The 14,571-nt window shown below is 36.8% G+C and overlaps 1 protein-coding gene across 1 annotated transcript; it reads right to left on the minus strand.

Annotated features, from left to right (window-relative positions):
* Window positions 1–10,675: 10,675 nt before the first annotated feature.
* Window positions 10,676–12,385, minus strand: LOC110894534. The gene is made up of 3 exons (XM_022141758.1): window positions 12,364–12,385; window positions 11,493–11,931; window positions 10,676–11,276 (listed from the first exon to the last, which is right to left on the minus strand). The coding sequence occupies exons 1-3, from the start codon at window positions 12,383–12,385 to the stop codon at window positions 10,676–10,678; spliced, it is 1,062 nt and encodes a 353-aa protein (XP_021997450.1).
* Between the last annotated feature and the right edge of the window lie 2,186 nt (window positions 12,386–14,571).

Genomic DNA, 14,571 nt, shown 5'->3' on the forward strand with positions numbered 1-14,571 from the left:
AACGTAACTAATACTATTCCAAAGTAAATTGAAGTCCTTTTAAGTTAGGGAAACATGCTTTGGCCTAATAGACAAATACTCTCGTCGAGGAGCGATTAACGGTATTTGTCCTTCTAGTTATTACACGTCCCTAGTCGATTGGAAAATCGAAACTTTGGTGAGATTGAAAATCGAAGAGTGGGACTAGTTATCAAGATGCGGGTTTCATCCTTAACTTGGTAACATCGTACCCTAGTGTGGTTGGTACTTATTGGACAATAAGGGTCCACTAGATTATGAAATGGAAATTCCCATCATGATATGGATATCACTCCTAACTTGATGGTAAATTTCGTGCAAAATAACAAGTAAGCGGAATGAAAGTTATCACCAAATGTGGGAATCACCCCTGTTTTGGTGAGTCGTTTCGATTGTGGTATAAGGGTGTCTTCATCATGTCTTCAAGTGTGTATTGTGTTTGCCTTAGGAAAGGCATGTATATTAAAGACCAAAAAGAATAGGTAAGAAGCAAATAAGAGAGAATGCAAGTAGTTTTAAAGCACAAATAAGAAGAGTATTCCTAAACTATAGACTAGGTCAAAAGCATTCCTACTTTTCCTAATTCCCTATAGTTATGGCTCTGATACCAACTTGTCACACCCCAACCGATGGAAGAAACATCAGAGTGAGACGAAAACAAGATTGTTCGTAGCATCATAACACTAATTGTGACAATATATAGTTAATCAAAATTTCATATATGTTAAATGGATACATTGTTCAACAATCAATAACAATGAAATTGTAGCAACGAAAAGACATTAAACAAAACATAGTTTATTGTTTAAGCATGTTTCTAAGTCCACCCTACACTTGTTCCTTCGTGTCATCATTTATCAACCTGCAACATGTATTAAAATATGATCAACAAAATGTTGGCAAGTATAGAAGTTTGAATACATAGCATAATAATGAAAATGTTTTTATGGTGCTCATATCCAACATGATAAACGTATAACCTGTTACTAACATGCTACACAAGTGTAAACTATATGCCAAACCAAATTTTACGCAATCGTGATTATCCAACATTGTCGAAACAAAGAGGGTGTAATGGTGTTTTACTTAACAATACCACAAGAATACGGGTGGGGCGTTAATCCTATAGTGCTATAATTGTTTAGGTAGGCTTGCAAAGTTAATGAGCATATAGACATGTGTAAACATAGCTTGCGAGATTAACAAGTATAAACAAGTATGATGTTTAATAGTGGATAGAGTGTGATTTGTAAACATGTTTAATATTGTTGCGTGTTTTTGTATAGTGTGTACATGTTGCACCCAAAGTGTATTAAACGAAAAAGGGATTGAGTATACTCACAGTTTTGCATAGAGTTCCACGAAAACCGAGAGTGGTTAAGATGAGAGCTGGTACACCGAAGTCACCCTGAAATGGGTAAACAAAGGTATGAGTGTTCTGATGTGAAAAGGTTCGGGTCAGAATTAAAAATACGAAAAGCACGAAATAATTCAAGTAACAGACCTTTCGTGCGAAAGGAAGCCTTTCGTGCGAAAGGGAATCCTTTCATGCGACTGGTCTGTTTAAACGCGGGTTCGTGCTTAAAAAAATAATCGTAAACTGATTTAAACATGAAATAGTAACAATGGTTGTTATACAAAATGAAAACATAAAGTAAAATAGCCAAATGATGTATTGAATAATACGTCCTTTATTCGTGTATAGTTTGTACAATTTATCGTTATTTATAGTTTAGTTTTATTTAGAATTACGTGTTATTGATCATATTTGCGTTTTCCAGGTCTCGATACATAAAGTTGCTGAGAAAGGAGCAAAAACGAGCTACATTACTGAAACATTAAGTCCTGGAACCAGCTTTAAAGAGTTAGAATTATTTGTTAAAGTTTTTATGAAGTTAAAGCTGGATTTTTTAAGCAAGATTCTGTGAAAAACTGCCCGTGGCGTCGCGCCACGGGGTTTCTGGCAGACCGTCGTGTAGCGCCAACAAGCAACGAAGAAAAGCTGATTTGGGACATGCTGGCGTCGCGCCACCATGACTGACTTTCCCCGTCGCGCGACGCGACAGGGTTGACTGGCGTGTTTAATTCGTGTTAATTAGGGTTTGAGTATAAAAACCAAGAGTAATCATTCATCAAGAAGGAGGGACGAAACAAAGAAACCCTAGGCGAATTTCAGAGTAATTTTCGAGTATTTTGGAGTGCTTTAGCTTGCGGGAATCATTCGGTTGAAGCTTGGAGCTAGGAACGAAGATTGTTCGGGTCTTATCTCCCGGTTTTCTTTATTTTTGTGTTTCAATACTTTTCCGATGAATTCTTGTTTTGAACTTGTTTCATTTACTTTAGACGTCATGTTTCTTGGCTAAAATCGTTACTACCTAGGCAAGATGATAGTTTAATCAAGTTTGGATTTTTAACAGTTTTTATTGTTTTGTTATGGATTGATCTTTGAAAGTAAATTATTCTAGAATCTCTGATTTGGTGCATGTGCGTATTTACTTTTGATTATTGATTTCTTGCTGTTTCACATAGATTTTGGTGAATGTCTTTCACATAATAAATTTGTGTTGATTATTCATACCTTTGCGGGCTTGGGTGATCTTTGGGTAAATTGGCCAATAGCCTTAGAAACAGTAATTAAAATACAATTAGAATTAAGTATTCTGCTTAACTTGTCGCTGAGAGGCTCGAGTTAGTTATTAGATCACAGTGCAATATATAGCTAAGATAGGTTTCGAGAGAAGTCGAACTTAGTTCCCTAATTGCATCTGTGTCTATTAAACCAAGTTGGAATTTAGGATTGCCTTAGATTATCGCACTGAGAGGTAGATAGTCGAATTAGGGCACTTTTAGAGTTGTTAGAGGACTGAGAGGAAGTCTAACAATCGGTGTTCACAACAGCCTTGTAGGGTTTCCTAGGTTTCTTCCTGAAAAGGGTCTGGAAGTCTTAGCTTGAAATACCTTAGGGTTTAGTACTTTACGATCCCGATTCCATACAACAATAGTACCGTTAGAAATTCATTCACAGTTAAACTGGATTCAAGCCTAGGTAGTCGTTAATCTCATCTTAATCAAACCTTAGTTTTTGTTCGTTTCTTAGTCTAATTTCATTTTAATATCAATTTTAGGATCTTAGTAAAAACCCCCCTTAAAACACAACAATAGTTAAGTCGTGTCAGTGTCTAGTCTAAATAAAGTTGCCGGTGAGTAGTTTAGTCAAGTTAGAGAGTCTAGATTTTTATTACTTGAGTCTTAATTTAGGGTTATTTTAGTTTATTTATTTAAACTACTTATTCCACATCACCAAAAAGTCAAGGACAACCCGAGTATGCCGTCTCAACATAGAAGGCGTGAGCCAAGTGTTGGAGGCTGGACTGGGTTAACTTACTTTGTGACTAGCAAACTGTTTGGTGTTCATCCATGGTACTGATGATCTGGAATCGAACAAAATAGAAAACGAAAACATGTAACTGTCCCTTTCGTACGAAAGGGGTCTCCTATGTGAGTCCCAAATACTATCCGGATCACAGTGGTTTGATTGTTAACACCCAAACACCTATTGTTTAGGTGTTTGAATGAGTAAAAGTTAAGAAAATCAAAAGATGAAGATGAAGATTCTTGCAAGGATCAAACAACAAGTGCTATTTATGTAATTTGAAATGATATTAACGCTAAAAGCAACCGGATGTTTGGATTAAGCACAAGAAACAGAATCACAACACAATAGAAATCACCAAAAAAACTTTTCCAAGAACCTTGAACAAGGGTTTTCATTAGCATTCATATATAGACACTGACTGCCTGGCGTATTTAATAAATACGCCAGGTTCACAAATACGCCGCCCCTGAATATCTATTACATATTTGCACTTTAGACCCTGAACTTTCTAGAACATTCTAAAACATAACTAAACAATCCATAACCTACTAAAACCAAGTACCAACGACCTCAGAAGCTCTAACAATATCCCCCCCTAAATCGTTGCGTACTTGATCGTTCTTCAATCTTGAGCTTTGGTTTCTGGATTTGTCGCAGCTTGATCTGCAGTCTATTCAGGTGGTGGTTGGTTAGTAACAGCTTCACTAATGATTGGTGGATCCTCCATAGTTGCCTCATATATGGAAGAGGTCGGAGGTTGAGATTCTATTGCAACTGGATCAGGAGGTGATGATCTTTCTACTTTGCTGGAGACTTTTGTTTTTTCTTTTCTTTACTTTCCTTTTTCTTCGCTTCGTCTCGTTCATGTTGTTTTTCAATTCTTTTCAAGATATCCATCATTTCTATCTTTCGTTCCCTCGCTCATTCTACCGCCCTTTGAACCAACATGCCTTCTTCCTTGTATTCATTTCCAGCACCGACATATATCTTGTGACCGTATAGAACATTCAAATCGGACAGGCAGAACATGAAGACATCCATTGGATCCAGAATATGGATATCTTCGTTGGAGTTGAATCTGATGACCGCTTCACCTGTTGATGACCCACATGACTTTGTCCATCGTAAAACCACTTTTTGAAGTTGGTGAGCGTCACTAGAATCTCTGGAGGGATCTTGATTCTCTTCACAACTTTAGCAGGGTTGATGACCCACATGACTTTGCCTTTACCAGTGATTGGATCCTTGGTGGTCTTCAAAACCCTTCGGTGTGCGCGTTGGGGTTTGAAGACAATGAATCCTCGATTGCATTCTTTTAAAATTAGTCTTTCAAAATCAGCTCTGATGTTGTTGTAGGTCGGATTGATCATATCTAAGTTTTCGAGCTCGCGGATATCCCACCGGGGCAAACTCTGCATGTCTAATCCAGTCTTGAAGTATTGTATGACCCCACCACATCTTTTTACGATGGACATCCCTTTCAGATCGCAATACTTCTAGCTGATGATCTTGTCGGTAGCTTCTGACTTTTCAACCGTAACTACCTTACAAAAATCCAGAAGCTTTTCTCTTTCCTTTTTGAACCACTCAGGATGTTGCGGGGTCACTTCATCACCGTCTTTTGTTTCATACATAACCTCATCCTCCAATCCCTACTCGACGAATCTCACAGGCATCTCATCCGGATCCACCTCTTCTTCCTCACTTTCACCGTCTTTGATAACATTCACAGCCGATTCCATCCTTCTTTTCTTTCTCCCGGCTTCTTCGGCTTTGCGCTTAGCTTCCTCTACTTTAAACTTCTCATAATCAAAGATGTCTATGGCTGAGAACATTGGTTGTACCTCTGCTTTAGCACGGAGCTCTCTGATCATTCTATACATCTTCTCCATCTTGGCTTGTTGAAATCTTATAAATCTCGTTTGTTCCGACACGTATGCATGAAGCTCCTTGTTCTTCTTTCTTTGTTCTTTGAGCTTCTCTATCAAAACATTCGTATCGTTCACCTGATGTTTCAAAAGACATATTTCTGTCGCAGGACCCGCTCCAAATTCTTTCAACAGCTTATCATAGAGTTCTTGGAAAGGACGCGGTCTGCGTGGAGCTTGGTGTGGTTGTGTGATCGGAGTTAGTTTAGTCGGTACGTCTCTTGAAGATCCTTCCCATGTTTTCTTCTTTTTTCTGGGGAGGTGACTTGCTTGGTATTGTTTCATCAGGATCTACAAGTATTTCATCCATAAAAGCATCCAACTATTCTTGCTTAGCTGTCACTGTCACAGGAGTCTCAGACTCCGTCATTTCACGTCTTTTTCATTTCTTCTCTCTCTTTTCCCTTTCTTCCATTTCATAAATAGCCCATAGGCTCTGAATATGCTCTACGTGCTCTCTCGTTTCTCCTGCATGTATATTGTCTCCAACAAACGTTCTAGATTCAGGGTATCTTTCTTTTTCTTGGAAGACCCCCTCTTCCGCAGGTTGTTTTCCTTTCTTCTTTCTAACCAGTTCTTCTTCTTCTTCCTCTGCTTCCTCTTCAACATCTTTCTATTTCTTTCTTGCTTCTTTAACTCCATCCCGATATTTCTCATACGTAGCTTTCACCAATGGAAGTCTTTCATTTCTGTACATCCAGTGGTGAAGCATCACCCACTCATTCGTCTTCAGTTCCGTAATCTATCGACCGGTAGGCAACTGAAATTTATACGTATTTCCGTCGTGTGGGAGTTTCGGATATTGATCGTTGATGAGGAGCTGCACAAATTGAGGATACATAGCCCACGTCTTCAAATTTGCGTTATCGACCATGCAGTAGAATATCAGGCCAGAAATGTTGAATGGTTGTTTGGTGCACAAATTCAGCATAGCAGCAGACCATTTGAGGTTTAATCCGTCATAGCCTCCTTTTTTATGGGCCATACTCATTGCAAAGACATGTAGAATGAACCGCCAATCTCTCGTGAGACCATTTCGTTTGATTTCATTCTTGTAGTGAAAGTCTCCATTGTACTTCATTCCTTTGAAACCATCTAGAATTTCTTCCTTCTTCAAACATAATGGATCCTTATGACAATCTCCAAACCTTAAAACCCTCTGTATACTATCTTCTGTAAAAATGACCTCCTTGTTTCGAACGGTTACTGTGATCCTCTTGACTTTGTTGACGGTCTTGACTTCTGCAATTCTCCAAAATTCTTCGATGTGAATGGTGTTTATCGTCGGATCTACTTGGACGGCATAGCTGATTTTGCTTGAATTTATCCAGTCTAACACGTCTTCAAAGTCTTTCGGTGCTGGCTGTATAGTAGTCGGCTGATTATGTTTCCTTGTTTTATCCCAAGTTATATCCTTCACCATTCTGACAAACATGCAAACGAGTCAAGTTAGATTACAAGTTTCGAAAACTATTTACACAAAATAAAATTAAAAACAATTAAATCCGTTGATATATTCGCTGATAGGACCCAAGAGATAGTGTTGATTTGGTTAGATACGCTGGTATTTAAAGTAATTACACCGGTCATTTGAGTCAAATACGCAGATAAAGATAAGTTCGCTGATCACATCATTTAAATACACCGGAGTTGAGTTCACAGTTCTAAATGTGCTGATTGAAGCCAAAGCTAATTACGCCGACAACCGATCGCGTAGATAAGTCATGTCTCGAGACCATAGTCAGCGTAGATGTTCATCTACGTTGTCAGACTTGCGTAAATACGCCAATTGCTCGAACTCGCGTTCGAGACTTAACTTCGCGACCATTTGCCTTCTGATAACTACGCTGGCTTCATGATAAATCCGTTGCATTCAAAATTTTCTCGATAAACCCCCATTAGACCCACAATTGATCTAAACCATCACTATGCCCTGATTACATCTCGATTCAGTGCAATGATTATCAAAAACACAGTTCAATGATCAACATAACATATCCATACCTTAATATTGATGATCTGATCTAAGTATAAATGAAACCGATTTTAATATAAAAGTACGAGAGGTTTTGTGTGCTTAATTGTAAAAAGATGATAAAGTTTGAAAAAGTAAACTGATTTGGTGTATATATACAAGATTTTACCGTTTATGGCGTATTTAGTAAATACGCTCAAATCATAAATACGCCATGTAAGGTTTGATTAATATGGGATCTTTTGAAAATTTTGAAATCGAAAACAAATATGCTCGTAAATTTCAAACATTCTCGAAGAACGTGCCTGTTTTGATTTTAATAATGTGCAAAACCTAAAAATACTTTATGGAACATCAAAACTTGGGCAATATGGACACCAAAATTCTTTTTTCGACCCGGGAAGTTTCTATTTCACTGTTTTCCTCTTTATCTGACGCTCAACGACTTTCCTGCAAAAGATCATATTGTCAACACTTGTCAATTCTTTTGAATTTTCTTTTCAAGTAACCGAGGCACAAGAACAAACTGTCAGTTTGTTTGTCCTCTTAAATCCATGCATCCTTCTTTCAACATGCTTTCGGTGAACTTGTTATCATGTTTTGGTAATATAAACAAAAACTGTGATGGCCCCCACACAAGTTATAAAAATAGAACATTAAACCCGTGAGTCCCCACTTCTACCCCCGCGATCAAGGTATGCACAAAGGTTCCTCAATAATAGGTGAGTGTATTGACTTCATTCGTTTTGTTTTTTCAACGATGGATAATTGGTGATCAGGTCAGTACTTCCGTATAGCAGAGAGACCAATATCTAACGAGGGTTAAGACAGATACCAATGGGTAATCCGGTTAGAAGTGGCTTGAACTCCGATCTGCAAACAGAACATCGTTAGGACTCGTCACAGGAATGAGTTACTCCTATAACCACCATTCGGCGTGAGAATAAGTATTCGTATGTGGGAGTTAAAGTGTTTGAGAGAGAGTTGTGATGACCCTTACCTAAAGATGTGTCATCTATATATACTTTTCGGTGGATTAGGGTTTCCCCTAAAATCGAAGGGTTAGTTGTATGGTGATTTCCCACTTTTTAGGAGATATTGTGAATCCCCTATTTACATGAAAATATTATCATAATATTCCCTTTATTTATCTCGCATTAGTGACGGCCTACCAGACCCGGGATGACCGAGCCGGGTCATTCCTCCACACTCACACTATGAAAATTTTTAGAGTGACGATGAAGGTCTACTTGGCTTTTAGCCTTTGGTTTATGGAGTTGGTTTATGCTTATTTCAATTTTTTTTTTTTTTTTTTTTTTGCTTAAGGGGTCAAATGGGTACATTTTAATAATATACTAAAATAAATGGGTTGAACGGGTCAAAATATTTCATTTCTCTACAACCTTTTATGAAACATTCGATTTTTCTCATACTAGTCTTACATGGGTTATCTTATGTTTAGATTTCACTGTCTTTTTTAATCCATGTTTCTTCTCTATATTTATTGATTGTTGACTATGTAGAGGCATGCTTTGTTTTGAGATATCAAGGGTGAGATTGACTGTCATGCTTTTCTTATTAGAGTTCTTAAAATATTCAAAAGTTACTTCTTTTCCTGTAAGGTTATTAGGTATTCATTACTATTATTATTGTTATAATTTCTTTGGCATTTTGAGGTTCCATGTAGGATTATTTAGTTCGACTCTTAGTTTATTCAATAAAAGTGTGGCCTTTTTCCATCGCATTCTTTTCTTTGTCTATGCATTTACTCTTCACACTTACATACAAAGTTAGATTAAGTGCTTTTGTTCTTATTTTAAAGCTTGATATCCAACAAAAGCTTCAGATTTTTTTTTACCAAAATCTTTGTTCATGTCAACTTGGGCCTATTTACTTTTGTGAAGACACTAGACGTTACCGTTTGGTGAGATTGCAAATAATGCCATCAAAGCTATACTCGTGAAAAGTGTTATAAACCTTTACCATGCAAGGATCTTCCACATAAATTACAAGATTGTATTGGACCTCCATAAAGTTTTGCTCATTCACAAAGTATTTTACTCATTTATACTTTTTATGTATAACTTTTGGACATTTACATTCATGAAAGAATCTTATTTCATGTGATTATAACTTGTAATGTAGTATTCACATCTGGAACACAATTCTATTATAATAGTATTGTTGCATGTATTGTAAATGTTTGTTTATTCAAATATCTTAAATTTTAGTGTTTTTAATTTGACTGATTTTCAATCAAGTTCTACTAATTTGGACACTCTGCAAAAATTGTTATTTTTGTATTATGTTTGGATAGCTATAGGTAATCTTCGTGGCCGGCCCTGAGACCCTGAGAATTCATGTACCTTGTTCGAGCTTGAAAAAACGTGCCCTTAGGTCTCAACTAAATAAAAAATTTAAACTAGTTTTCATACAACTTTGAACCGTTGACAAAAATATAGCATTCAATAAACAATGCAATTAGCAAAATACAAAATATAGTATTCGAATGAATATGAATGACTTACCGTAAAAACTAATAAGCTAATAGCTAACCAATGATTCGTGAAGCCCTCCTTGCATTCTTGTAAAACCTCGAAATTTTGTGTCCAATTTTATTAAACATTTTACAAAAGTGTCGGTTGAATGTATTTACCAGTGTAAACTGACGTATTTTCCCCAAAAAGACTAAATGCAGGTACTATGCGTAATTGGCTGGGATTTCTCCTTAGCATCATTAGAAGTCTCGCAAGCTTAAGATGCCTGAAGTCTGTTGAACAATACTTTTGTTATTATTATTGATCCCCTGTGGATTTTATTCAACAATGGTGATACTTTGATATTACACTAAATGTTGAAATATATTTATCTTTATGCTTCCGCTGTGCATTCATATATATTGTGTGGTTTGACTATAATGTTGCCAACTACGTCACGGTAATCCCCCACCGGGCCCACCGGTGAGACACGTGGAAATCGGGGTGTGACAATTCTTGATAGCAAAATGGTGAATCAACTCTTCACAGTTTATATCATCTAAGACTTCGTTCTCGATAGCAATCATCGCCAACCCACTAAGTCTTTCTTGGGACATTGAAGATCGTATGTAAGATTTCAATAACTTCAATTTCGAAAAACTTCTTTCTGCAGATGCCACAGTGACTGGAATAGTCAACAATATTCTATATGCAATGCATGCGTATGGGGAATAACCGTCTTCTTTCATATGCTCCAAAAGATCTACTGCTAAATTTCTTGGTTAGTGTTTCACGAAATAAATTAAGCTCTGTATAAAGTGCCTCGCCATCAATATCCGATTTTTCTTTAAACTTGAGTGCACTTTCAACACGTTGACAAGACGACTTAAGATCTTCATCTTTAATAATCCTCAACGTACGTGGAAACAAAAAAACCAAATAAACCCTCGTACCATTTAAATTGTTCAAAACTTTTCTCTAAAGAAGCAATAGCTTGATCCACAATATATAAGAAAAAGTTTACTCTGAAATTCTCTTCTACTGTAAATGCAATTTCTTCGCTACTAGAAGTCTCATCTTTTCTTTTTTTTCTTTTAATCTTACGTTTTTCTTTAAATATGGGATCAATTTCCATTTCACTAGCAATCTTTGTAGCTTCATCAATCGCTTTAGGAAAACCTGTTTCTCTATAATCCTTATAGTACTCAATCAAATTGTTTATTTCTTGAATAGCAATTTCAAGATGCATATCCTTTGCTTGTAATTTTTTGCTCACAATATTCACCCGGTTTAACATTTCATGCCAAATGACAGTTGATACCAAAAAATCAAATCCACTAAGTTGATTTTCTGCTAAAGCTAATGCTTCCTCTACAATTGCAGCATCACTATTTGTCTCACCAACTTCAAGCAAAGCTTCCCGCACATCATCAAGTTGCAATTTGATTGCCTTAACACTCTCAAAACGACTTTCCCAACAAGTTTGAGACAATGACTTTAGACTTCAGTTTTTCACATTATCTTTCAAAATTTGCCAACGATTGATAGAATTTGCAAAAATAGTATAAATCCGTTGGACGTGTCCAAAAAAACACTTTCCTTTAACACAACTATAAGTCATATCACATAATGTAAGGTAAAGTGAATGGCTACCACAAGGAGTGTAAAATGCTCTTGGATTTTCTCTTAAAAATCTCGTTTGGACTCCTTGGTGTGACCCTTTCATATTTGCCCCATTGTCATAGCCTTTGCCACGCATGTCATCAATTTCAAGACCAAGATATTGTAACTCCGCATAAGTAACATCAAATAGTCCTTTCCCAGTGGTATCATTAGCATTTAAAAACCCCAAAAATGACTCCTCAACAATAATAGAATTAGATGAGAACTTTACATACCTCACTATTATAGTCATTTGTTCTTGGTGACTTGAATCAGGAGTACAATCTAGTATGATTGAGTAGTACTTTGCTTCTTTTATATTCTTGATGAGTTCTTTTTTAATTTCATCAGCAAGCATAACTATTATCTCATTTTGGATCTTGTGTCCAAGATAATGCACATGAATATTTTCACTAGTGATCCGCCGCACATGCTCTTTGATAATCGGATCAAACTCTTCCAACATTTCAACGAGACTCAAGAAATTTCCATTACCTATTAAATACAATCAACAAATAATAAGTGAACTCAGTTATAACAATTAAATACGAATAAGTATTTGATGGAACTAAAAGAAAACAATTTACCATTACCTTTTTCATACAACTTTTCCTAATTTCCACGAAATGCTAAATTTTGTTTAGCAAAAACCTTCACTAAAGCAATGATTCTCAAAAGGACTTGTTTCCAATAATCTGTTTCTTTCTTGAATTGCTCGTATTGAAGTTTATCAATTGTTTCATTCAATTTCAATCTTTTACACATATCAAGCCACTTTTTCATCTTAACGAGATGATCTAAAGAAACTTCGAGTTTTTTGATACTACCGGTGGCATGGTGCCAATCTCTGTAACCTTCCCCATCCAAGTTACCTTTCTGGAGCCCATTTCTAAACACTTTACAACAGAAACAAAATAACTTGTCTACCTCTTTCGAATTTACTAGCCATGATCGATCACACTTCTCTAAATTTGATAAAGTTCTTTTATATAATGCGGCGGAAAATCGTCTATTGTTTGTATCGTATGGACCAAATACTATATTATTATCTCTTTTAGGACCTTTCTCGACCAAAAGTTTAATTTCGTCAGAATTAAGTCCTTACCACATTCTTGGATCAAATATATCCTTAACATACTCTTTATTTATATTAGCCTCGACATGCTCATCCCCCTCTTCAGGTTCTACTTCCACATCATCTTGCTCTTCCACATCATTTTGCTCTTCAACATGTTCTTGCTCTTCCATCTCTTCAAGTTCTACTTCCACATCCACATGTTCTTGCTCTTCAACATGTTGTTGCTCTTTATCAGACGACTTATGCATAAACTTCAACAAAGCACCAGCTTGAGACTTTTTCATTGCTTCATCTAGTTTTCTCTTTTTACGTTTTTGAGCATCGGATGCTTGTTTAGGAGGCATGATGTCTAAAAATCAAATCAAAATTCAAAATCATTGACAATTATTCATCTATGTCTAACAATTAATAATTTCCCAATAGTAAGTTTAACAATCAATAATAATACTACACCAAATTTAGGGCTAAACACACCCAATTTAAGGCTAAACATCAACAAATTTAGATGAATTTAAGCCTAAATTTAAAACTATTAAACTAAAACTAGAATCCAATTAATCAATATAATAAATTAATACATTTATCGAATTATGTCATTATACTAACAATGAATTAAAACAAATGGCTACTGTGAAAGAATACAAAAGACAAAAGTAAAACTTTTTCTCTTGGGAATCCCAATACAGTAATACATATCGTGTGAAACCATGGTTGCAAAAGTCGCTAGGCGCTCCCTAGTCGGTCGACCAGGGAGTTGAGAGTACTCGGCCTAGGCGGAGAGTACACGGGGAGTACTCGGACATGCCAAATTATGAAGAAATTAGTTTTCGGAAATTAAATATGTTTCAAATAACATAAATTTACTAATATTTATAACAAAATACGTGAAATTGATATTCATTCTTTAGTATGATAGGAATAGAAATTGTGTTTTATTTTATTTTAAGTTAAAATTGGCCCAAGTTGACCTATTAGATCCGATTTTGGCCGATGTTGGCCGCATTTGATCGATTCCGAGTAATTAGTCGGAGTTGAAGAAAGTCGCCTCGGCAGCCTACCTTGTAGCGATTACTCGGGGAGTACTCGGCCTTGGAGACCTTGTTTTACAACCATGGTTGAAACAATGCGGGTCGAAACGGTTCAGGTCGAACGATATGAGTCGAAACGGTTTGGGTCAAGACAATGCGTGTAGAAACAGTGTGTGTTGAAACAGTGCAGGCGGAAACCATACAAGTCAAAACGGTACGTGTCAAAATGCATCTAGGTCGAAACGGTGCGGGTTGTACCGTTTCGAAACAGTTCTGGTCGAAATGGATCAGGTCGAAACGGTTTGAGGCGAAATGGTTTGGATCGAAATGGTGCGGGTCAAAGCGGTTCAGATCAAACGGTGCGGGTCGAAATGGTGCTGGTCGCAACAATTTGGGTCGATACGGTTCAGGTCAAATGGTACGGGACGAAAGAATACGGTTGAAACGATGCGGGTCTTTAACGCTTTATACTTTTATGATTGAGTAAATTGCTAAAATCGTCCCTGACGTTTGTTGACATTTGCTAGATCCATCCAAAAAAAGTTTTTTTCTCGTAGGAACCACTAAGGTTTCAAAAAAGTTGCTAAATCCATCCAAAATGACTAACACTCAAACAAAACTAACTTGATAGAGGCGTAATTTAGTTATTCTTTTAATTATTTTTAATTTGGGTTATATGATCAGTTGTATGATCAGCTGTAACGCAGCTGTAACGAATCCCAGTTTAACACCTCGAAAAACGAAGGGACGAATTGTCCGAAATAATTACGGGCATGCACTCGTAAAATATCGCCTCAACGACCCGTGGGCTGTTCACTTCGTACCCTTTCGGGCAAATGCAAAACTTGCTAAAATATTCCGCTTAGAAGCGGGTTTTCCGCCAAGGTCACGGAGCGGGTTTCGAGCTGATCGGACGTAGCATTTGGGCTGGGAGATGTCTCTCCCGATCTTGAAACCGGTGGTGACATGAGCGTTGCAGAGCGCTTTCGTGCAGTGTTCCATATGGCAGGGGCGGACCTACCTCTTTGG

Source organism: Helianthus annuus, chromosome 11 (genome assembly GCF_002127325.2).
Source record: "Helianthus annuus cultivar XRQ/B chromosome 11, HanXRQr2.0-SUNRISE, whole genome shotgun sequence".
Classification (NCBI taxonomy): Eukaryota; Viridiplantae; Streptophyta; class Magnoliopsida; order Asterales; family Asteraceae; genus Helianthus; species Helianthus annuus.